Source organism: Dermacentor andersoni, chromosome 11 (genome assembly GCF_023375885.2).
Source record: "Dermacentor andersoni chromosome 11, qqDerAnde1_hic_scaffold, whole genome shotgun sequence".
Lineage (NCBI taxonomy): Eukaryota > Metazoa > Arthropoda > Arachnida > Ixodida > Ixodidae > Dermacentor > Dermacentor andersoni.
In genome coordinates, this window is record NC_092824.1 from 68,454,602 (window position 1) to 68,481,171 (window position 26,570).

The 26,570-nt window shown below is 46.5% G+C and overlaps 1 protein-coding gene across 1 annotated transcript in view; it reads left to right on the plus strand.

The window, feature by feature from the left end:
• Nucleotides 1-26,570, plus strand: part of LOC126517605 (uncharacterized) — a 66,408-nt gene that overhangs the window by 5,396 nt on the left and 34,442 nt on the right. The window contains exons 2-5 of the mRNA XM_050167374.3: nt 2,737-2,857; nt 14,231-15,491; nt 17,423-17,570; nt 21,917-22,103. Coding sequence (XP_050023331.1) covers nt 2,737-2,857; nt 14,231-15,491; nt 17,423-17,570; nt 21,917-22,103 — 1,717 coding nt within the window. The remainder of the gene's footprint in view (nt 1-2,736; nt 2,858-14,230; nt 15,492-17,422; nt 17,571-21,916; nt 22,104-26,570) is intronic.

Genomic DNA, 26,570 nt, shown 5'->3' on the forward strand with positions numbered 1-26,570 from the left:
ATTGAGCTAAAGCGGTGCCACTTTCCCGTCCACTTTCTGGGGTATTTTATGTTTTACTGCTAGAACTAACCCTGGGAGTGTTAGCCAGTGTCACCACTCACAAACCTAAGTGGTGGACATAGGACATACTCTCTGCCACAGGCGTCATGAGTACGTGATCTATTTGGGTCATGGCAACTGGCCAATGAACTCACACATGCTACCTGAAGGCATCGATGTTGCCAGATTTGAGACCCTCGTAACGTAATGAATGAGGAGAAAGGGAAGCGAGGGGCCCAATTTTTATTAATCTTATCGTAAAAGCCAAAAAACAGACACCAAGGACAACAAAGGGGAGATTGCTGCAATATCATGTAGCATGTGATTCAGTCAAATCTGATAATGCGTCCCACTTTTACAGCTTACTGGTAATTGTTGCTGAAAAGTGTGGACTGGCATAGTAACTTAGAAACCTATAAGCTACCATTCTTTTTTTGTGCCTGAACTGCCAGTGTCGTAGATTGTCAAGTAATTTTGATTAAAACATTTAGGTAAAACATGGAAACTTTAAAATGTCGATATAGTAAACACACTGTGGTACCAATACATGACACATGCAAAGAATATCAACAAATACAGCAAAACCATGAGATAGCATAATGTCAAGACAAATTGATTCCACATTGCCATTCATCTTTGGTCATCGAGACCTTCATATGTCATGTATTAACTGTCGTAGTCTATGCTTTTCCTTCTCTTTTCCTGTTCAGACTTGTTCAGTAAAATCGAAATTGAAGGGGTGATTATGTGGTTTATTTTGCGATTTATGCTTTAAGAAAAGTTGAGTCCCCAATCATTGTCGCCTATCATGATTTGCATATCCAACTTTTAAATGCCCAGTCTTCAAGAATGCAACCTTACCAACTTGCCCCTGAAATGTTCATTCTTTTTGTGGAGTCGAAGTATCTAGTACTTTTTTTGACAGTTTGTTGTAACAGGACTGAAGTGAATCAATAGTAAACTATGCAAAAGTCCCCGAACTGTTTGGTTTATCGGGATCCAAATTGTGGGGGGGCAGAGATTGTCTTACATGGCATCCTCTCTTTAACGCCAATCCTAAATTGGACAACATGGAGGCACATGGAACTGACACTTCTTTGTCAGTTCTTTGTACCTTTACATTGACCTTAGCCTGTTGCATTGTTTTAATGTTAGTGTCAAATATGGGCCAACTAGTACAAGCAAAGCATTCTTATTAGCATCTCCTGTACTTGCACCTTGTTTGATGGAACACAATTGAACACCTGACAATTTGTTCCGAAGTAGCCAGATGAATCTGAACGAGTGGGTGGAATACCCTCTTGAAGCAACCCCAAATAAGTGGCATGACTTCAAAGAATGTATAGAAATACCTCTTCCTATTAAAATTATATGCACATTCTATTCATCAAGTACACATTGTGGGAGATGTTTAAATCTCTCAAGAACATTAACCCTAGCTCTGAAAAAATCTAGCTCTGAACATTTTCAGAGCTAGATTTTTCCGGCTAACTCAATTATTCTGACCTACCAGCAGCTCTTCCACTCGTTCCTTATAATCAATATATATAATGGCAACCAAACTTTCAATGCCATTAGATGAATATTTCATAAACTGTGAATGTTTATATTTGTCTGTGGCGCAGATCATTCGGGCTGCAAAAAAAAAAGCAGAGGGCCTATTCACAGCATCCATTTACAATAAAGTGAAGATCATGAGCAGAATAAAACAATTTTTAGTTATAGAAAAAAATTAATTATATTATGGGGTTTTACATGCCAGAACCATTATCTGATTATGAGGCATGCTGTAATGGGGGACTATGGAAATTTGGACCACTTGGGGTTCTTTAATGTGCACCTAAATCTAAGTACACAGGTGTTTTCACATTTTGTCCCCATTGAAATGCGGCCGCCGTGGTCGGGATTCGATCTCGCGACCTTGTGCTTAGGAGCCCAACACCATAGCAATCGACAGTGGTTGTGTACAAGGGATGTCTTAGGCTGGGGCCAACAGTTCAACAAAAGGACATTTCTTCGCCATAGCAAGCCCCCTAAAACAGTTTTCAAATGTGAAGCTTAGGAAGTCTGCGTTTGTAAGCACGGAGCTTTAGTGATCCTTGAAATCCTTGAATGAGGGTGAAACAAGCATCTTCAAGGCCTTGAAAGGCCTTAAATTTTCACGGTGTGATTAAATATTTTCAAATTATTTTATGCTAAGCTTTGTACATTTTATTTGTGTATCTTTTTTGGTTTGTACAAGCCAAGAGTCGAGCCAGTTCAGCAAGAATTGTTGGGATAGATAGTCAGCTTGTCTGTGGTGGCTGGTGATGAGATAATGTGAAAAAGGCTTAGCGAGCTCATTTTTCGATCCATGTGCAATATAGTGTTTGATCAGTGTTGTAACACCGGTGTTGCACGGACACTTCCGATTCCGATTGAGCCTGATCCCAATCGAAATTCTCGACCAAGAAATTCAATCCCGATCGTACTCAATCGCAACGGAAAGTGTGCCATGTGGCTCCCATATAAGACAGTGTTCTGTTTTTTTTTTTTATGTTGTCAGGCATCACGGGGTTTTAATTTTCGAAAATGCTTCGTTAGCGCCTTGAAAGTCCTTGAAAACTCTTGAAATTTTTTCACACAAAAGCTGCTGTGAAACTGGTAAGCATTGTAGGTCACTGATTTGTGTGTGCCATTCTTGGTGGGTCTTTTCAGGCCGATGGTTGGCATAAGTTGAGAGGGCATCCTGACGAGAACTCGACTGGCAAGCCTCTGGCCATCACAGACGGCCGTTCGCCGCCCCCACCTTTCCCCACGGGAGCGACGGATGTGTCGGGTGAGTGGAGGACCTCACTTTTCTTTCTTCTTTTTCTTTTTTTGTCACAGTTCACTTTAACCACTGTGCTCCCCTCCTCCTGGCGTTCCACCTCAACTCTAGAAAGGGCATAACACTGCTGCCTCTTGAGAGAAATGCTCCGTGCACTCCACACTTCTCTAGCCAACATTTTGTAGCTGTACTCTGCGCACATCAATCTGCTATGATCTGGGACATTTTCTGCAGAATAGCTACTGTCATATGTTGCGACTACAACTTGCTGACATATGGTGAAGTCTGTAATCGCATATTATTTGTGCACTTTTGTGCTTCCAGTATGTGGTGTACCACATTTTGGTTGTGAGTGCAAGTTGTTTGCTACGGCTGCTGGTCGCAGAAATGGGTAACTCTGCTCGTTTGGTGGTAAACAGGTTAAGATCTGCTGCGCCTTCCGTGTAATAATTACGCCATCTATCACAACGTGAAAGCATCAGACTGTATCTTGGATCCGATTACATGTGGTATGCCTGTATCTTTCTTTTGATATGCAAGACACTATTTCTTGGTCACAAAAATGCCAGCAGTAAGAGATGCCTCTGTAGCCTTCGTAGTGTAGCTTGCTATGTATGAAACATAGCATAGGCGTTTTGAACGTATAGTTGAATGTATTAGCATGAAGATGCGTTTCTCGAGCAAGTCCTTATTATGGAATTGCCAAGGTGCTCTTGAAGCATAGCATCTTGCTCAATTTCACAGTTGCGCTGTGCTCCACTTGGTGGAGTCTAAGAGCATAGAGTCAAGGTCCATTTGTGATTGTACAGGTACAGTCGTGAGCAGTATGACGGAGAACACTGAATTCAATATTAGAGTAGTATTTTCACATATTTTCAAAGCTTTAGAAGCTCTACAACACCCTTTTCGCTTGCAAAGAATTGACACTTGGCGTGTGTAAAGGTTGGAAAATGCTTGTATCCTCCTAATTTGATGCTATAGTTGTTCCAAAATGCCGAACCTGGCATCATGAACATTATTGTGATACCATGGCACAGAGCAAGGTTTGTTCACCTGGAAAAGAATAGGGCTTTGTGTGATGGTATTGCTCAGAAAGCGGTAAACAAGAGGGCTGCGCTTGTGGGTGACAGCTGCACGGATTATGGGAATGGAGCCGGCCACTCTATCATGATGTTATGATGCATCCACCTTCTCAGTACTGAAACCAGTTCACATAGAAACAAGTACAGTAGGACTTCGTTTTGAATGAAGTCGCAAGTGATTTGAAAATACTTTCCTTATATCTGATATTCATTTATAAGCATACATGTGTTGCATTCTGATAGTGGTAAGGAACATTTTATGTTTAGTTCATTATATCCATGTTTGTTTCATCAAGGTTTCATTGTATTCCAGTAAATTATTTACGATACTCTGGCACTTGCCAGTATATCTACTATGGTTTAGAATGTCTGGACCTTCATTCAGTGCAAAAAAAAGAAAAGTCACAACGGTCATCTCAGTACTCCTATGTGATTAAAAACTGACGTGTTAGTATACGAGAAGTAGCCTTCCCACCAAACACTTTGTCTCACTGAGCACATTTGTACAGGGCATGCATCTTTAGCCGCTATGGGTCCCTAGACATAAATTTGGGTGTTCCTTCTGATATTGCCGGACGAGTACATGTGCATTGAAAAAATGAATGCTAACTTACAGTGAGATAAGGGAAACTTGGGCAAGGTAGTGGTAATTCATGTCTCGAAAAGTAACTGCGCTAAACAGACGAGGAAACTACATAGTATTTTCACAAGAGCCCTGCAGAATACATATACCGTGTCCTAGTGGTCAGCAAATGCCGCTGGCAAATGTTCACAAAACCTGCCTGTTATTTGTCGTTCCAGCCATTGAGGCTGTGGCAGTCTGCTCCTCGGCAGGACATAAGTTCAATGCCTGGCGGAAGGCAGGAACACTCGTGTACTGAGATTGTAATGCACATTGAAAGGACCCCTTAAAAATATTTAAGTTGAGCTAGATTGAGAGATTAGGTTTCTGTGATAAGGAATTAATGTTCGTAGCAAGAACGGAGCTTTTGTAAATGAGAAAATGGGGAAAAAGAAACAAGAAAGAAAATCATTTTTTTGCACTCCATTATACTAGTATCAAGAGCTGTCAGTGCATCTTGAGGTATTGAGTCCACAATTTAACCAATAAAAAAAACCTGCAGACATATCTTTAGGCTAGCAGAATTGAGGAACAAGCAACAAGAATAACAGCGCCACGATCAATAGTGCTTGGTCGGCCAGTTCCTAAGGAGTGTTGGCGTTGTCTCCAAAGTGCCAGCTTCTCCGTAATGCAGTGGAGCCCGTTTTGACCACGTGATGGCGCTCAGCGAGTAGCGGCACTAAGTCACTGGAGGCTGTGTGCGGAAAGCAGTGGCACAGCGCTGGTTCCCTAAAGGGAGCTATACAGTGACTCCAGTACCATCCATATAATTTCATCCACTGACTATTGTCCCAACTATTGTTGTAGTGGGATAAATTAGAGCCACTGGATGTTGGCAACAAACATGGATGTAGTGGATACATCAGAGCCACTGGCAGCACACAACTGGCAGCCACCAATTTGAAAACGAGGTCTTCTTAGCCGACTTCATACGGATTTGTCATATCTGGGATCCGGGTATCTTGTAACCACTTCTGGAACGGGGTCATTGTCTGAGTAGGAGTACATACTCTGGAGTGCAGGTAAGACCGCGCTATCCTAGGCCTTAGTAGACGGAGGGGTCTGTGCCTTGACAGTGTCTAAGTCCACGTCAGCGTTGATGAAATGCACTGTAGCATTCAGTGTCCATTGGTCTGAATCAATAGTAGAAAGGACACGTCCGGATCAGCAGCAGCGTCGCAGCAGATGAGGCATACCTGGGGTCCGTGGACGTGGTGGACGTGTCACCGCAGCAACAGCATTCAAAGTAGGGTTAGCGCCTGGGTAGCATCTCAGCCATTCTAAGTCTGAAGACATGGTTGCAGGAAGTAGAGACATGTTTCCATTATGGCATCTGAAGTCCGTAGTGTAAGTCATTGCAGTAGTATATAGCAAGGAGTTCTTCATAGGCAGTATAGGCAGCAACATGGACGCGTCGCAGCAGCAGTAGTAGAAGTACAACAGGGCTGCATCTCAGTAGCAGCAAAGTCCCTGGCATCCATTGCAGAAGTGTAATCCAAAGAAGCAGTATTGTAGCAGTGGTGAGGTTCGGAAGTAGTGTCTACAGTAGTAAAAGTGCTTTTCACCTTGTCATAAATGGTTATATTGTCGACGGTGGCCCGGGCGCAGATCGTTGGCTGACGACATGGAAGGAAGGGCAAGGGAACAGTCAAAGAATCCCTCATACAATCCTCGTTTAATCATCGCGGCATGTACAAATAGGCATGACACCTCGCTCACTGCACATGTGCTGTGGGAACAGCAGACGGCAATGCTGCTGCAGGCCACATTCAAGGTGCCGAACTATGCAGGGGGCAAATTTTCAGCGAATCTGGCGTCACAGGCGGCACTAGGTATCAAACTTCGCTGGCGGCTGCCTGGCACGCTTAAACGCCAGACTATAAATTGCCCTCGAGGCATTTGTAATGGCAACATGCTGGTGTGCTGAAAAGCAGCTATCGAAGCTGAAGAGAGAAAACGCAAGCGCACTGGGACTGTGCGCGCTCGACGGGCCAGTGAGAGTGCCAACACCACCGAAGTGAGTGTGCCGAATCTTGTTATACCAAAGTCTCTCCTGACACCTTCATTACATCCTATTTGTTTTAAGCTTATATTCGTTGCACTCTGACATCAGTGAGAAATGTTTGGAATTACTTTGTTATATCCAATCATTCCACTAACAATATAAATTAGGTATGGGCTACTTTCACATTTGTGATTGTTGCTGAGTTGTTTGGTAAATGTAGAATATCAAGCATACAATGGGCCACAGAGGATTACATGTACTCCATAGACAGCAGTAAAGTGAGAGTGATAACAATCAACATTAAGTATGTGATACATTTCCTTTCTGTAGAAGTAAACTTTGCTTAGTTTATCTTTTTCTGATTGCCATAATCCAAGACATGCTACATATTTTCTTGCAAACAATTGCATGCATGTTAGATTTCTACTCTGTCTAGGAGCTCTAGTGTCATTTCACTGCTAGTTTTCTAATGTGACTTCACAAAAAAAAAGGGGTGGGGATGCGAATTCAGCTCGGGGGCAGGTTTACATCCACCAATTCAGCTTTGTTTTTTAACAATTTTGATGAGGCGCAGCCCTACAACGGGACCAAACTTTTGGGTCAAAATGGTGCCAGCGCAGCCGGTGACTTGTGCATAGATCAGCGGATGGACTATTGCACCAGAGGTCAATGCACAGCTCTTGCCATCTAGTAGCAGCACGCGGAAGTACACAGCACACGATAATTCACCCGTGCATGGGGAACCAGCGCTGGAGTTTTCACGGCGCCTGCAGCGCGGCCCTGGCGGTCAGAACGTGCACAATGCAGCCTCCCCCGCGGACGAAAATTGCGTTGCGTGCCCTTAAAGTCGAAGGAAAACAAAAGGGCGCCGACGATACTGTTGCGTATACAAGTGCCACAACTAAGTCGGGAAACCCTACGAACAAGAACGGAGGCGGCGTTGGATCCAAGCAGTCAGGCGAGCGGAGTAAGCTCCCGTCTTGTCGCCTTGTCAAGCGGTGTCGGGCTGGTTTCTAAATCAAATTTCGCGTGTATCCTTGGTTTATTCGATAGTGAAGATGGTCAGCCATGGCAGACAGTACCAAACAGCAAAATCTGCAGTCGGTATTTCGTCGGAAACAAAATGAGCAATAGCATGCACCATCCGGCATATGTACCATTTTTCCTTCGCAATGCCACCGCCAAGCCCCTTCCAACGCCACCGCACCAAGTGAACGATACGAAAGGTAAAAATTATCCATTCATTGCCAAGAATTATGTGGGAGGGAAGCTGCCTTGTAATACGAGTTGTATGCGCATAGTGCCGGCGGACGCACAACTAAGCCACCTATGTGTTTATAAGAATGCGCATGCGGATGAGGACTCGGCGCTGCGCATCCGGCAAATTTATGTAATTAGTGCTTTATGTAGCCAGGATTGTTACGGATCAAGCAGCGGAGCACTCATACCTTTGCTTGCGCGAGTCAGCTGATGCGGTAAAGCTTTCTTCTCCATTGACTGCTGTGGCGAAGTAACATCAGAATTGTTTATGTCTAGCCAGAGAAATATGGACTATCTTCAGGCCAACTAATACTTACGAAACCATAGCGCAGCACGACCGGAGCCATAACTGCTAGATTTGCGAGGCAGGCAGCCACGCAAGCACGGCATCGATACACGACGCAACCGTTAAAGAAACACACGTGCTCGCCGCGACGCACTGTGAAAAACATATAAAGCTTAAAAAGCTTCTTTCGTCATTTCTTCACTTGATGGCGCTAGCTTCTTTACAAAAACTCCACTTCAAGCGGCGCGAAAACGTAACATACGAACTATAATACGGCTGCGTATGTGTGTGTGTCGTCTGGCTGTGTGGCTGGAATATGCCGCGTTTCGTCGCCAGGGTGGCGTGCAACGCACTCTTTTCGACGCGCCGCCTATCCAGCGCTGGTTCCCCATACGCGCAGCATCAGAACAGTGAACACAGCTGCTGCCAAGTTGGCTGTGGGGCCCTTACAGGGATGCGGCCCGTGTACAAGGCTATACGATAAATGGGTAAATACTACCGACTGAATAAATGATGCGTTTTCTCGTTTCTTTTGCCTCTTCTTTACTTCAGTCTGCCAGATATAATATGATAAATTTCGCGGGTCCGGCAGAGTTGGAATAACGAATTGTCTTAGAGCAGGGGTAGTTAGAGGCCTTGTAATGGGCACTATAAAAGATATGCTCGCGCTTATGGAAATGCATATTTTTGTGCTCACATTTGCTCATTTGGTACAAACTTAAGTTGACTGCCTCTGTGGTTTACAACTGGCACAGCTTGTGCAGCATTTTGTCATTGCATGATGCAGCAGAAACTCCTTACCCTTTCTTTCCTTGCCACTTCAGTGCATGTTGAGCCCAGGCGTACTCTGTGAATTGTTTACTGCACACGAAAATGTTATGACAAGGTCACCTTGGATCTCTTCAGGATATTTAGCGCCTAGCACATTCGGGATTGGCACTTATCTGTTGACACTGCGGGCATTACGAGCCCAGATGGGGTACAGCATATTGACACATTCATTTACCCATAGCAGCCTGCATGAATGCGCTTCAAAGTGAATAACATTTCTTTTTGCAGTGTAGTAACTCTTACTACAGCTTTGCTGAGGTTCATTATGTGTGCTCTTACTGTAAAGGTGGCACTTCATTATGTTCCCCTCGGTTGCACCCAGGCGTGAATGCTACTTACAAACAAACGAAACCAGTGAAAAGATACAGTGTAAAGACAGGTAAAACGTGGGCACCACGAGGGCTTACCGTAAAAACCCGCGTATAATACGAACCCGAATATAATACGAGGTGAAATTTCTGGGACGAGAAATGGAAAAAAAAAAGGTTTACCCGCGTATAATACGAGTGAGAGAAACTCGGGGAAAACATTTATTGAAATCGGACTCAGCACTTCATTCACTGTCGTCCTCCGCTGCGCTTTCATCGGACAATTCCTTGTCTGACATATCCTCCCAGAGGTACTCGTCCTCGGTGCCATCGAGCGCGTTCGAGATCCCGCACTTCTTGAAAGCGCGACGCACAAGGTCTTCTGGGATGCTGGCCCATGCGTCCACGATCCACTTGCACAGCGTGGCTGGCGATGCCCGCTTCAGCCGCCCAGTTGGCGTCACTGCAGGTTCACCTGACCGCATCCACTCTGCGTAGCACCGCTTCACCGCGTCCTTGAAAGGCTTGTTGACGCAAACATCTAGAGGCTGCAGCTGAGACGTCATCCCACCAGGGATAACGACGAGTTCAGTATTACAATCACGCAACAGCTTCTTCACCGAGTCGGCCAAATGGCCACGAAACGCGTCCAGCACGAGGATGGACGGGAACGACAACAGTGCACCGGGCCGCCTACACCAAACGGACTTTATCCAGTCGAGCACAAGACTCTCATTCATCCACCCTTTCTCATGGCATTTAACGATGACATTTTTCGGCAGCTGACCTTTCGGCATTGTCTTGCGCTTGAAGACGACATAGGGCGGGAGCTTGCGGCCGTCTGCCGTGCATGACAACATGACGGTAACACGCGTCTTCTCGTTCCCAGTGGACCGGACACAAACTTGTTTCGAGCCCTTTTCGTGTACGGTGAGGGGCGATGGCATGTCCAGATAAACTGGTGTTTGGTCAGCATTGCTGATTTGCCCTAGCTGAAAGTTCTTCAACTTGCGCAACGAAATAACGCGGCGCTGGAAAGCCACCAGTAACTCTTCAAACGATTCCGGCAGCTTTTGTGAAATTGAAGTTCTCCGGCGCAATGAAAATCCTGCACGGCACATATACCGATAAACCCAATGCTTGCTTGCTTTGAAGGTGGAGCTCGTTAGGCCTTTTTCTCTCGCAAGCTCCCTGGCTTTTGCCTGCATGAGCTCCACACTCACAGCAAGATGCGCGGCTCGCTGTTCTCGGACGAATTCCGTCAGTTTGAGTTCAATTTCAGGGAATGCCCCATTCTTCGGGCCGCGAAAGCTTCTTCGCTTTCCGCTGCACTCGAAAAGTGCTTCTTTTTGTCGTCGCCATCCGCGGATACTTCCCTCGGTGACGCCAAACTGCCTCCCGGCCGCACTGTTGCCGATTTCCTCTGCCGCTAAAATCACATTTCGCTTGAAAGCTGCCGAGTACTGCTTCCGTGCCCCCGACATTGTGCTCCTTCACTAAAAACGATGCACTTCGCGAAGCGCGGTTAACACGTGAACTGCCAAGGTCCGCACTCAACAAAGAAAGAAACGATGCCGTAGCCACGCTGCAATAGCTAAGGCAAGCCGTAGCCAGGCAGCAATAACAAAGCCAAGTCGTAGCCATGCAGATATTACGAAGCCAAGCCGTAGCCACAGAGCAATAACGAAACCAAAACTTCGAGCCGAACTTTGAAATTTTTGTCCGGATCCGCATATAGTACGAGGCGGAAATTTGGGACGCTAATAACAGGAAAAAAACCTCGTACTATACGCGGGTTTTTACGGTAACTTAATCTGCTTGTGAAGGGCCTTCCAAAGGGAAAACTAGTGCTCACCTAACACCATTTTGCACAAAAGAGACCAGAAAAATAAAACTGAAAACGTGAGCAATTCATGCAACCATGGTATGCTTATGCATCTTTCATGGCCTTATTTCCTTATGTTATACACTTTAGCAGCCGTGAGCTAGTTTAAGGTTTTGTTGCATGTAGTGGCGCTAAATTTATTGGAAGTTCACTTTCTGTTATCCAGTGGCAGGAATTACCTCGTGTGTCTCCTGAAATCAAGTTTCTATGCTTGCATAACCTGCCACTAGTACAACATCGCATCTGACTGGTGTAAAACTTTCGCATGTCACAGGGGTCTTGTGTAGCACATGTGTGGCAACACTTGACATGTTATGTGGCACGTGCTATATCAAATTTATATTGCCTTTTGAGGTTTATGGACATGTCAGCATAAATCGAAAGCAAAGAAGCCAAGTATTTTCATTTCATTCTTATTTTGTGCTCAGTTTGTTAGCTATGAACATGTACCAACTCACCCAAAAGCCCGTTTTACTAGTAAACTGCAAGTTTTTACGGAGCAGTGAAGACTGTGTTTAAGAAGTACTGGCAATACAAGACAAGTCGTTCAACTATTAACTTTCTTTGCTTTAATTGGGGGTTGTCAACCTCGAAATCCCAGAGAAAATAATGCTGGCAGTTTTCAGAATGATCAGTTTTGGTTTCGTTTCCCAGGAGGTGTTTGTTTCATGACACAGAAGGGGTTCAAGCAGTTGCAGAAGAATCGGCAATGGCAACTTTCCTGGCAGCCACATTTCGATGGGGGAGAAATGCAAGAACACCTGTGCATTGGGTGCCCGTGGAAGAACCCCAGGGGGTCAAAATTAATTCGGAGTGCCCCACTACGGCATGCCTCATAATCAGATCGTGGTTTTGGCAGGTAAAACCTTAGGATGTTTTTTTTTAAAGCACATTTGCACCAGCTTGCTCGGGCATCTCCTACGTTTCTACATCGGGTAGTGCAACTGCATTCACCTTTTTTTTTCTTTTTCCTTTCCTCTTCCTTTTTTTTATACCCAGAACACGTAGAAAATACTTACAAAGCATACGTGCAATCCCACTAAGCTCTGTTGACATCATGGAAAATTAGAATTTTATTATAATTTTTTTCTGGCCACAGAGAGTACATTCCTATCGAATGAAACGGTTAAATGTTAATGCAATTAAATGTGCATGCGCGGTGTGTTTCATTCATTGACATTGCCCCATTACTGTGTGGCAGTATTGTGATGCATCTTGGCAGACCACCTCAGGTTTTTCTTAGTGGCTCTTTCTTTTTCTAGCATTTCCATATACCTAAAGCCCTGCGTATGCCTCGCAGAATATGGAAAGCGATAGCAGAGGGCTTTGTGTGCAGGGGACACACTTAGAAGCATGCTCCACAAGACATGGTCATAGTTCATGCAGGCTGTCTTCCTACCTTTATCAATGCTTATACAGTTGATCCCCATCAATTCGACCCTTGCGGTATCACAAGGTGTGGTTGAATTGCCCAATAGGTCGAATTAATGAAATGTGGGAAAGTGAAGGAATTCAGATTTTTTTCTTTATTGCTTGAAGTAGTCTGCCATGTATTTTTACTTATTGCTCTCGAAATGGAGTGACTCGAGCTTGATGGACAGCGTTGCGTGATTGCCTCGCTACACTGTGTTGAATGGATGAAGCAGGCTGCGGAACTTGGGAGGCATGACATGATGCTAGACAAACGGGTACTGACGGTTTGAAGCTAGCATTAACAGAGACATTGCAGTAGCAGGTGGCAAGATTTTTCTGGTTCTGTCGTCTGCTAGCCTCGTCTGCGTCTTCCTGCGTAACAATATGGATGCTCATTGCAGCCAGAGAGGCTTTGGAACAGCCGTCCACGGAGAAGTTCATCGTGTGAATACACTAGTATTAGTAGTCACTCATGTGCATTGTAAGTCATATGCATCGACTCTTGGGTAGCTGAATGTTACTGACTGATAAGGAGCATGCAGGAAGCTGCCCTGCTCACCAATACATCCAGCCCTCCGGTGGGTGCTTCACATGTGCCAGTGTGAATCTAATGTATTGCAGTGTGGTGCCATTGCTGCATTGTTAGAAATATATTTCAACAAAAGCCTGTGCAGTGACAGTTATCACAATAAAATGTAGGTGTACTGAGATTTCACTGCAGGTTGCGCTAGGAAATTACAAGTGATGGAGATCAGCCTATAGTCCCTCATGGTGCCATCAATCATGGCGAAAGTGCTGTTTGCGACGAACAGGAAATAGAAAAAGAAACAAAGTTTGTAGCTCAGAGGCTGTATACAGTACAAAAATTTAGAACACTGCTAATTTTGGATAGCTCTAAGAGATATTGAAAAACAGTTGAAATTTGGTGGCTTCCTCACAGACATCAAATGAGATCGAGCATTTGAAATTAAGTTTACCATGTTACTGACAGTACACTGCTGTAGGAGGCAGGCCAAGAATGCAGGAGAAGCAGCTCCTGCAAAAGTGTGCTGCACCTACTCCCAGAAAGTAATTCAAACAGGATGACCAAATGGTTCAGAAACAACAAACATGCCCTTGGTACGCACAACATTCGGGCAACTTTGACAGTTGATTAGAAGGAAGGGATATCTGAGCTCGCTTAACATCCTGAGAACCTCCTCACAGACATTTAAGGAAGTGTGTGACAAAGCTGAAACTTATCGTTTGACAGACCTAGTGTATCTTTCATATCTTGCAGCGCCATCTACACCTTTTCACAGCATGGCAGTGCATGACAGAGCTAAAGGTGGCACTAGAGGATGGAGGAAAGATAGAATCGGATAAGTCAATTGCTGGCACATGTAGGCAAGTTCTGCAGGACAACGTAATGGCGGCTGTCATGGCATGCCGGCGTCCAGTGTTTTTTTCCAGAAAAGAAAGAAAGCAGTGGCTGTGGGTATACAGCCTGGTCAATGACAAAAGCCTGTTCTTGTTCACTTGTGGCTAGTACCACATCCGCATGGTTAACATGAATGAGGACTCGCAGTGATAAAGGTGACGCTACTGTTTCCTTCTAATGGCACTTGCCACAGCATTCTTGACCTTGACTAAATGGAACCATGCACATGCTGCACAAACTGCTCACTCCACGCACCTTCTGCATGCACAGATGCGCTGGTCAATGAGGAAGAGCAGCAACAGCAGCAGCAGGGGCCGGTGCGGCTGCCCGAGAGCTCGCCTCCTCCCAACCTACCTCCCAACCTGGTGGTCACCCGCGGAGGTGGCAGGTTCGCGGCGCCTCCCTCCCTGGCTCCACAGCAGCTGGGCGGCGCACCTCTTCCACAGCAGCAGCAGTCGCCACAACAGCCACAGCCTCCACTGGGCTCTGCTCTGGTCGCGCCCGTGCCCAACAACTCGCTCGTCCCGTGCGCCAACTCCCTGTTGCCGGTGGCCCCCAACAGTGTAGCCGTCACGACTGCCAACAACCCGGCGGCAGCTCTGGCGGTGGCACAGCAGCCCGTGGCGGGTCCTCCCGCCGCTGCGGTGGCGGCCTCCAACAACATCTTGCAGACGGACCTGACGGCGCTGGTCATTTCGCACCTGCGCACCATTGGCACGCCCGTGTACACCAAGGACATGGTCAAGGCCCTGGGCCTCAAGCACAAGCGCGAGGTGAACCCCATCCTGTACCGGCTCCAGGACCGGGGCGTCCTCACCAAGGTGTGGGACACGCCACCGGCCTGGACCCTCGTGCCGGGCAGCTACGGCGACCTGGAACGAAACAACCTATTTGCGGCCGCCGCAGCAGCTGCGGCCGCGAGCAAGCAGCAGGCACCACCCCGTGACGCAGCCGCTCCGCCGGACTTTGGCGGCGACGATGAGAACATGGTCGCCACTGGGCCCAACGGGGTCGGAGGGCCGCGGGGAGGGCCCAAGGGACCCCCGAAGCCAGCGAGGCAGCCCCTTCCCCCCCACGAACTGCTGCGGCTGAGCAATACCTTCGCGCAGATGATGATGCAACAGCAGGCCGCCGCAGCGGCGGCTGGCATGGCGGCAGCCAACGGCGGGGTCATGCCGCCTCAGGCCCCGCCAGCCTCCGTGGCGGCCGCGGCAGCCAACCTCAAGATCACCCAGTCAGTGGTGTCGCAGTCACTAGAGGTTAGCTACGGGCAGCAGCAACAGCAGCAGCAGCAGAGCAGCAACGGCAGTGATGCCGGCAGCAATGGGACTGTGCGGGAAGAAGCACCTGCGGCTGCGCCGGCTCCGGCGCCACCTTCGAACCCACCAGGGCCGCAGAGTATCTCCAAGTTCCCCAGCTACGCATCCCTGACCAAGAACCCCGTGAGCGCGTTCCACGAGTTTGGCCAGATGCAGCACGTCGAGGCCAAGATAGACATTGTGGCCACAGATGGCCCACCCCACAACCCAAGGTACGTGGCATGTCTCACTTGCTCGCAGCCCACACTGCAGCTTTTTTGCTGCTGTACCATTGGTGGTTTTCGTTTGAGGGATTTGTCTGCCCTTGAGACACCTAATGAGCGTTTCTTTTCTTAGGCCCTGTACAGCCTACTACAGGGTCATCAGTACTTGCTGAAATACTGCATCTTCATGATTCTTTAATGCCCATTTGGCACTCAGTCTAACAGTCTAAAAATTCTGCTGAATCAAGGTTTCTCTATTTAAAGTCCAGATGATGTTCCCATAAAGATTGTCTTCACCAAGGTGCTATAATGTGAAAGCATTGTACATATCAAAGCTTGGCATTAGATGATGTAGGGAGATGTTGCTTCATATGGAGGGAGTCCTAACAAAATGATGTGGAAGGATAATTTTCGAGTGATAAGGTGTCGTAATGCTATCGAATTGGAGTTGCTCAAGGTTAACGCGAGGGCTTCACTTCTTTTAGAGTGATGGCAGTCGACACTTCGAAACAGGGTATACCCCATCTGTCTGTTCCGTACCAATGTCTCGATGTGTCATGATGCATAAAATACAAGTGGCTATATTTAATGCTTCGCTGCGACAGCACTTAACTCATCATGCTGCTGTCATGCCCTTGGCTGGCATGGTATCATACCTTCGCTGTTGTACCATCTTGTTAGGTCGTCATGTTACCATCACTGAGCATAGTCCAGAGAGTGTGCATAGGATTGCAGAAGAGAAAGTTGAGTGCATTGTTAAAAGTAACCGTTGTCACAGTAAATGATCTTGGAGCTGGGATAACCGAAGTAAGCTGTTCTCACCCCTTGCCGAAACCGGCAGAGAACCCAGAACATTGAGAACACAAGTGCAGCCCCTCAGCATGACTTTCGAAATTCCATGGAACCCTCTGCACACTGAAAATTTCATGCAGCATGTGCTGGGATTTGTGTCTTGTCCGCCAACCAATAGGTGCACACGTCATCTACTGAGATGTGCCCTTTAAAGGCTATTTGATAAGGGAATCAAATCTGCCCAGATAGCGTTGATATATATGCTTCTCATTCGTGACCAATTTAGCCAGCAAGAAATTTCATTGCCTACCACGATGATAAGTGGAATGTGCATATTGCGAATGCCCACAAAGTGTTTGTGTCAGTAAATGGCCCAGTTTTTTGCTTTTGTCACTGCTTCTTGCTGGTTCTGATTAAACTAACAGCTAACTTGCCAACTAGCCAAACCAGCTTCTTGTTTGTTGGGTTACATTTAAAACAAGTACCAAGGTACACTGGGAATCTGTGATACATTCTCAGTAAATCACTAAAGGTGCTCTTCTATATTCAGAAAAATGGCTGTCTTCTGACGGCATTCTTTATGTGTATGAAAGAAATTTCATTGCATCAAATGTTATTTATGCTTGAGTTTTGACTGTGATTTTAAGAAAACTTGATCACTTGTACCGAATTCCACCTCCTCAGTCAAAGCACGCAGAGTTTTTTGCAAGTTGTTGCTTGCTGCGGGTGCTGTTTGGAATTGAGGCAGTGTGTGTCGTGTAGCTTCATTACATCAAAAATGTGTTTTTCCCGGTGCAGTGTACAATTTTCTTACCTGGCAGCTGATTTTGTTCGGAACCTTTTTCCGGGTGGCTTGGCACTTTGCTCGTGATGGGACTTGAACAGTCCTTGGCAAAATCGGTAGTTGTACCTCTTTTCACGCCAGAGCAAAAGCAAAGCTTTGCCATCTTTGCTTCCTTTGCAGAAGCAACGGGTGTACTATCCACTCCCTTTTTGAGGCACTGACCCTAAGTAGTCTTAGTGCTTTTTGCGACGTAAGCCACGAGTAGTGCTTTTGCAGACCACTTTTGCAAACAAATTGGGACCTGCCCTGCGCTAGCCAGCGAGCCTGTCAAGGTCGAGCTCTGCTCGTTGGTGACTTTTGGCAGGTTCAAAGCAGTTGCATTTCTGGACAAGAAACCTGTGGCCGAGGCCTGGGACAAGACCAAGAAGGAAGCCAAGCACCAGGCCGCCGAACTCGCCTTCCGCAAGCTGGTGGCGAGTGGTGCCCTCGCTTCCGACGTCCCCTCCCCAGAGGTGACCAAACCCTGATTTCTTTTTTCTCCCTCGCCTTCTCAATACCCCAGTGTGTGCATCCTTGCACGCTTTTTAGCCACACCTGGCAGTTTGGGTGGTCTCTGGCTTGTTGCCAAGGTGACCAGCATCTGCTCTTCGCGGTACTTCCTATTTCTTTGTGTGTGCTTTTGTTGAATCCAGCTGGTCCAAGCTGTTCTGCGTGGCACTGCTTTGCATTCCCCGTGCACCTGAGTAACTTTTGCATGAACTTTCACCCACTCTGGCTAGGGAGCAGTTTTTGTTGTAAGTCGCAGCATTGGCACGCCCGCTGCTAGCTTTTACTTCTTCGTGAAAGTCCTTTCGCTGTTGTGAGCAATCTTCCATCTTCCGCCTTGTCTTCCACCCATTTTGTTTGCTTTAGCCTTATTTGGCCTTTTTTTTTTTCCTGTCTCCTTTCTCTGTGATCAGTTTTGTTTTGACCTCCGACTATGAGCCTCGCCTTGCCTGTCATTATTTGCTGTTGTCCTATATTCTCTGCAGTTTTTTTATGGCATGCTTAGCACCTCTGGTTTTACCTGACTATTCACTTGGTTTCATTAGTAATCTTTCCCAGGACATTGTGCCAGAGTTTGTGCTCTCTACACCATCACTTTCATTTAATTTTTTGCTTTTCTTATTTGTTCATCTTACTGGCGGGTGCTGTCCTGCCTTTTCTGCCTAGCCATGCATCCGTTCACTGTCATACCTTTGCAGCGAAGTTGCATTCACTTGAGCTGGGCATTCTGTGTCATCGTGGAAAGCCGTCTCGGCCTTGCAGCCTCACATTAGAAATGTGTTGTGCAGTTTGGAAGCCTTGGTGGCAATGTTACATGGGAGGTGTCCTATGAAACCCAATAGCCCAGGCTTCGAGCCATGTCACCAGTTTTTCTGAATGCAGTTACAGATACTGCCCGTTGTGACTTGTGAATCCATTAGCAGTGACAGCAGGGGTGCGTGGTTGTCGCCGCTGAGAGCTGTACTAGGCGTGTGAAAAATGGTTGCTGCTGTTCCTTTGCATACGCTGCGACTGAATGATGCTGCTATGCATAGGCTGACAAAGGGCCTTTAGTTGTCGCAGGTAACGGTGCTGTGTTTCAGGCAAGTGATTCGAATAAGTTGGCTTAGCATGCCTGTAAAAACAAAGTTTTTTGCAACAGTGTTGGCTGCATTGTCAATTAGATTACAGAGTTCACGGACTGTGCTGCTTTATTCAGCAGCCAAGCCAAAAAAAAAAAATCCATTCTTGGCCATACCATGCGCAAGGTGCTCATTTCAACAGCAGTGTTTAAGTCATTATTTAATTTTGGCATTCATCCATGTAGCCATGCATACATCTATGCATTCCTCATAGTATCTGTGTGTCAATGTAGTTATGTTCTCATTGCATAGCTTAATTCATGGGCACGTAGATTAATGCCGTGGCCCCCATGATGACCGGCGCACGCAATGCTGCGTACGTAGTGCATGTTGAAGTAACAGCCTTTGCACACTTTACTTCAACAAAAACATGGGGATCAAATGTTTTGGGTGCAACACAACCACCTGAAGCTCATGCCAGCAGCTTAAGAGAGCACGAGCGGGTGGTGCCGCTGTCCATCTTTTTGTGTGCACCGGCGAGGAGTGGGGGGAAATGGTGGAAACAGGAGGAGGGGGACATGCGTTAGCTGCAGGTCTGGAGGCACACACAGTCTTAATTTTAGTTGGGAACTGTGCACTGTTGTCGAAGTAAAGAGCTGCCCTCCAATTTCATCTCCCTATGAGTTCCCTAAAGGAAGCAGCATGCACGTCGCAAAAGTCTACGTTGGCATTCAAGGTAAGTGAAAAGTAGCTAAAGGGAGCATTTTGTAACAATAATGCACTCAAAGTTTGCCTGTTTGAGCTGGTGAGTAACTGGCATGGTGGTGTTGGGCTGCTCAGGTGACACGTGTAGGTGCATGCTGACGAGTAAAATAAAACAGACACAGAGGTCTGGGTCCATTTTGTGTGTATGTGTATGTGTATGTGTGTGTGTCACTTGAGCAATGCAACTTACACCATCAACTAGTGTAATGCGTTATGCATCATGATTAGTTTAGTTAGCCTGCACTAAACAGGCAGGGTGAAGGTAGAAGAGCACAGTAAAAATGCTGGAACATGCTCTTGCTTCCGTGATCCTGTTCGTTTATAGCTAGTTATCCTTGATGAGTAGCACTATACTCAAGGATAAATTTTTGTGGCCATGAAGGGAAAGGTACGGGGGCGGAGCTTCTGCACACGTTTTACTGCATCTAGTAGTCCACCAGCGTTTGACAGCGTTTTTGGTTGCTCGGAACAGATGCTGAATCGGCACAGCTTCCCGGGGCGACGGTTTCGTGTTTGCCTAGATGCGAAAGGGAAGAGCCGCAAAATAATTACCGTAAAATTCTGAGCAAGCGGCCCCTACTTGTGCAAGCGCCCACCTCTACTTTCGAGTGATTTGAAATTGGTGCCAACTACCGAGCAAGCGCCCCCTCCTTTTCTTCACCCTATTCACCACTTCATGCATTTTCACCGGACCACTTGGCCACAGTTTCTTTTTATCAACTTTTTACGAAATTGCATATTAAACTACATAAAATGACGGAATGTAGGGAGAAAGAAACTTATTGTTTAGCTGCTCTTCTGCCGAGGACCGATAGTTCACCATAGCCAGGTATCTGCATAGCCTTCGTCAGTCACCATTTTGGTCAAACATACGAAGTGTCACATTTGAATGAATGGTGTGATCTTGTGTGCAATCCGTCGTACGACGCATCAGAGTCTGACTTGCCGCATATGACGATTCGGGACACATTGTACGAGTGAACAAGCGGCGATCTGGAGCCCCTGCATGGATGCTCGGAATGACTTCACAAATAAAGGGAAAACAAACATGTTGGCGCACCTGTCTCGTTTTAAACAATAGATGTCAATATAAACACGACTATGCGAGCAGCATAGACGTGCTTCCGCAAGGCCTTGTCCACAGTGTTGGCTTCGTGGACAGCCACCGATGACTAGGAGCTGGCAGGCCTAGCTCGCTGGGCTGTCCAATCTGAGACCGGTGGTGCTTGCGACACAACTGCATGCAGCTCGTAGTAAAGTGCCTATGTCGATCAGCACAACGTGTACACAGTTATGTTGCGCTTGAATTGCAGTACATGTGATTTTGTCGATGGTGACGGAAGCGAACGAGCAAACCATGCGGGCCTGTGATCGCTGGGAGACGGTATAGGCCTAGCTCGCTGGCCGCCGGATTTGGGGCCGGTAGCCCTTGAATTTCGCTCCGCAACCAAGCAAGCCCCCCCTCCCCCCCCACACACACACAAACTTTCTTGTATTATCCTTCACCATAGGGGGCCGCTTGCTCGGAATTTAAGGGAAGCTTTTACATTCACTGGTGTGTTTTGTCTTATTTAACCTTTGCTAATAGGGTGTTTATGTCTTCTGTTCCCCAGCTTAAACTAACGGGGATGAAAATGCAGGACTCTTTTCAGAAGCACTCTCAGATGTGCGCACTTTGCCTCCGTAGCTTTCCCTTCATAGCTACAGAAAGTTGTCTGCAATCTTAGTCAACGAATAAGCCCAGTTTTCCTTTTCTGTTACGTTAACCTATTAAAGCAGTACTGGCAGACAGCTATTGTCTAGTGTTTATTTCTATGCTGTCAACCTAGTATTTATGCTATGGGTACTCAATTTTCTAAGAGTGCTACAAATAATTAATTCCATTACGTTTTAATGTGACCAATTCAACATGCTTGCCAAATGCAGCGTGGCTTCGGACGTGGAAAAGGAGGCTACTCATGTCATCAAAAGTTGTTGTGGTGGTGCGGTGGTAACAGATACTACTAGTGCGTACACACTGACCGTGGCTGTGCTGCCAGAATATTAGTTCATTCAGCACTTCATGGGACAGAAACGGAGAGTGTGTCCCCGTGTGTTTACAAGAGTTGCTATCAATTGGGAAGGCCAGTTTGGCTGCTTTCGGCAATGCAGTCACTGTTTGGCCTTCACCCATCACGCTGGTCTGGCAAGCAGGCTTAAGTTGGTGGTACCATGCGACTGCCACATCCGCGTTTGGTGACTTGCTAAGTCTAATTTTTCACGTTCGAACTGCGCTGCACCTGATGCTGGTTTGGACGGACCGTATATTCAATGATTTGTTGCACTCTCAAGAAATTGAGGATTCACACTACAATTATGGAAGTTGGTGGTCACCTAAAAACGCAATAACATCAAAAAGTGTGGCACAAAATTTTCGCGTTGGTGCTCAACTTGATATTACGTACATCGCACATGTTCCTGACAAGCTCCTTCCCCCCTTTGTGCAGACGGACATCCTGAGCAGTCAGGATGAGAGCATCCCCATGTTTGATATTATTGCTGCCCTAAGTCACCGCGAGTTCAGCCAGAAAGTGCTGGAGGTGCCAGAGTACGTGGGCGGCCGCAAGGTGCTCGCCGCCCTCGTCATGAAGACCGGACCCACCGACCGGGGCACCGTGGTCTGTTTTGGCACAGGTGCGTGCCGCATGCTCTCCGGCGTTGCCGCCTTTGCGGTCTTTTGGTGTACTTGGTGCCAATCTTGCCACCTTTCTCTCTGTGCCTCGAGACTCCTTACACAAGTCCCTCGGCATCTTTACTCAAAGTAACAAAGCAGGGCAGCACAGTCGAACCCACTTATAACGGTACCGGTTTTAACAATATATTGATTGTAACAGTGAGAAGCTGCTGCACCGTCAACCTTTGTATGTTTTCTATGTTGAAATAACCTGCTAACTACAATGCCCCCATTATCGGCTAGAATGATGAAATTTGGCTACTGGGTGACCATGCCGAATGGTAATGAAATCGGAAATCCTTGAACAGAAAAAGAAGAAAAGGAGAAATTTGAGTCGCTACACGATGGCCCGCTGCGCCAGCAGCCGCCGTGCGCTTATTTTCCAGCCTTCTCCGCATTGCCAGCCATGCATGCCTCTCTCCCATTGCCCTCCGAACATGAGTGTGTTGCGCCCATAGCTCTACGATGCGGCAACTGCGCTGCTCTCAGATCGCTCGCTGGCCCCTCATTCTGCGCAGTTCTGTCAACTGATTAAGTCGCTGACGCTCGTGTTGGTTGCGTCAAAGTCGTTCCTGGCCACAAGGTTTGTCGATCTCGTTTGACTTGTTGCCAAAATGGAAGATGGCTGATCCACCCGCTGATCATCGGCAACGCACGATGTTGCCAGGGAAAAAAAAAATTGCACTGCTATATATTTGGAAACTAAGTGCTTCTAACCGATGAGGAGATCGTCGCAAACGTGCTTGAACCGGCTAGCGATGGCGACTGTGGCAGCAATGAAATAGTAGGGTAGGTTGCCTTAACATTCTCCCCACTGGAGGCCCTGTAGATAATTCAGTCCTTCCGGGACTTCGTTTTCGCGAGGAACCTTCCGCTGCACTATGTAGAGCCCTTGGATGCCTTGGAGAAGAAGGCCAGCCAGCTTCGCGTAAAGCAAGCATGGCAGACAGACGGGCATGGGGATTTCTTGTGCAAGCCAGTGAGAAGTACGTGGATGGCAAGAAGCTTGTGGCGATCTCGCCCCAGTGTTTCTTCTGGATTTCTCAAGGTGACGAGCTGCCGCGGCAGTCTCGGTGGAGCTCGCATATCGCTTGCCGCCCGTGACCCCTCTTTGCGGTTGTTATAGCAGTGCCATTCTTAAATGGTGAAAGCCGCAGCTGAATGCACAAGAAGCAGAGTTAAACAGATAAATGAGTGAACACTATCAGCAGCTGGACGAAGGAAGGTGGGGGGGGAGGGGCACTGGCCTCCCCGCCATTATAGTTTTCTCCTAACAGCTCTGTCATCCCTCTATTTCGATTTTTTTTCTGCAACCCCGTTACCACAATTATTGAATATAACAATGGAATTTTTTAGGCACTTGAATATTGCTATAAGTGGGTTTGACTGTACAGCCATGTCTGCACCGCCATTTGCAAAGCGCAGCAAACCACCTACAAAGGGAAAATTAGGTGACACTGTCAGCTGTACTTTGCTGTTAGCTGTTAATGATATGTCAGCAACAAAATTTTCACAAACCTTTCTCGCATTGCCCACTTATTCATTGTAGTGCTTCATGCTATATAGTGCCAAGGATAAGAAACCAAGAAGGCTGCAGTATCCTTATTCTTTTTTTTTTTTTTTGTGCACTGCTATGTAAGGTATTTCAGTTTTCAACACTGAAGTTGACACTTCCACCCTGCATCACTGCCCAGAGTTTGGCAGCCAATACGTTGCCAATATGGAGGGGATATGCGTAGCTTCTGCAGCACTTATCTTTTTGTGCGTTCCTGCTCACTGCATTTGAAGCTTCATTGCTTTGCTAAAATTCCAGGTTAATAGTTTCCGGTACCGCCCATTTGCTCGTGCCCATTACGTGATCCAGTCCCCTCGAATGTTTTGTGCAACTTGTTCCGACTCATTGCAGCCTTTAAAGCATTAGAATTTGAGTTGGTTGGATATGCTGTTTTGGTTACGCAAGTGACTCAAGGTGTTCAAGGACAGTAAAGCAGATGAATGCCTTTACTTTGCCTTTGTTCTCCCTTGTGCTATTTACGAGTAAAAAATTTATTTCGGTTAACGTTGACATTTATGTTATTCAGACTCTGTACAATAATAACTGTCTGAGCATTCATATATGAAAGCTACTTGGAAAGTGCTTGAAAGGTTTGAAAAGCAAGCGGGGAGCTTTAGATTTTGCGTACGTAAAGTTGGGGGACGCAAACCGGCGGTCTTACAAAAGAACGCAGAAAGGTAAAAAAAAAAAAAAAAAGCTTTAGGAATACAAAGGCACGCAAGCCAGGCGAGGCACTTTGCATACATAAAGGTCTCTTTGGGTACCCGAACCTGTTTGCGCACACAAAATCTAAAACTCCCCTAGTTACTTTCTTTTATTTCTTTCACATGATTTTTCGTTCGAGTCTAACCTTCAGTGATTTGCTTAGCTTTGTCAGTTTAGCACCTTGGCTGACCTCGGTGCTTTCTTTTTGTCCTTTCCAACTTGAAAAAGGCTCACGGGTGCGTAAGTAAATGCCAGAGTGTTTTAACACTTTTGCATCAATTTCGTCCTTGCCTAATGACATCAGTTGCGCATTCTTAGATAGTGGCAATTATAGGCGATTGCAGGCATGTTTCTAATGATAATTGCAAGATTTCAATAAATGACCCACATAAACAATAAAACTGTGTTACCAAGCCAATTTTACAGTTAAACTTCAATATAGTTAAGGGGGGATGAGGGGATCGGAACTAACTTTTTCATTTTTTATCTTAGAGTGATGAAATTTGGCATACAGGTTCGAAATAGCATCAAACAGACAGCTGCAAAGTTTCACAATCATATCTTCAGTAGTTTTTATTTTATCATTATTTATATATTGCTCACATGTTGCTTGCTCGTGGAAAGCCTAGCGTGACAGCAAAATGGGTTATGGGTCTGTAAATGTTTTTAATAGTTACTAAGAAGTATAGTCTAAGTCAAGATTCTCTTAATTTCTTTTTAAATTTCTCTGCTCTTCTTCTAAACGATATAGTATGCACCTTCTCTTTATGTTTAGAATGTATCATGCTCCAATTATTGTGTAATAAAAAAATGGTGAGCCTAAATGGTAAATCTGAGACTGTCTTGACATAAGGCACACTTCACCAATTGCAGCAAAACAAACAGGATTAAAATCCGTGCTCCCATTGCCGTGCTATGCTTTCCACGAGCGAGGTGATAAGCTCAAAACAAACTTTTGAGAAAACAAGCCTCAAAGTTCCATACTGGCACACACTGTCTAGAATGCTCCTGCATTGTAGAATTTGGTGTCCTTGGCAGCAGGTGACTTCTTAGCCCTCTGTCCTTTCAGGAGATGGACTTTGTGTGCCTTCTCATTCGCTGGGAGTCTTTCTCGACAGCCCGCTGAAGAGAGAGGGCACCAGGGCGCAGGCCCAATGTTGTGCACAGGTCTGAATAAGCTTTCAGACTGCCCGAGTTGTACTTTGAAATTGCCTCGTGCACTGCTGTTTCCGCAGCAAACAGTGAGGCATGCTGGTCTTTTGATACTAGTGACCATATCACTGAATGGAGACTCTCAGCCGCGTTTTGAGTTTTGCCTCCTCTGCACCGGGCCAGCAACTGAGGGTCTGAGAGGCGCTGGTACACAGGCAGGAGTGCTTCAGCAACTTTAGCTGAAAGCTTGTACTTGTGAGCTGGTGCTGGCTGCCCTTCTGCCTCAGCTGACCGGTGGTTGCACCAGCTAAGGGGGCCAGGGGGACACAGCTCATGATGGGGCTCATCATCTGTTGATGTGATGTGGTAGTACGTTGCCATTACTGCCCTTTGCATTTCCTCGACTTCCGAGTGGTTCCGCAGAGCAAGGCCATAGTAGTTTGTCAGTTTTTTGATGAGCTGCTGTGTCAGGCCCCCCTTTCCACCTAGTGGCTCTCCTTTCTTTGCCTTGGCCACCAAAGAGCGAAGTGCAGCCCCCATTCGTTTTTTAACATGATTTATGCAGTCCTCTTTAGATAGCTGCACAAAACCATAAACTTCTTCATCACATAGAGTGCGAAACATGCGGCTGTCCCCGTCACAAACTATGTTTGTGTAACGTAGATCATTTCTGCTCAAGGAGCGCCTGAAGAGCTGTAGTGCAGCCTCAACCTCCATTCTTCCAGAATTCACATCAGTGTTTTTCTGGCACTGGTGTTGCTGCTTCCATTCAGCATAGTTGGGGTCACTTTCTGCTGGCTGTCGGCTGCACCCAAGGCAGAAGTTGGACAGAACTATGCAGTCCAACACAAGCCCTGTATGGAAATCAATTATACAGCCTACGCCGGTATGGGAGCTGTGGCCGCGTGTCAACCATGTGCCATCATACACTACTGTAATGTTCTTTGAAAATGTCTCCATTTCAGTGTACACCTTTTTCACTGCCTCTACAGCATCTGTGAAGATGTTGTGTGCA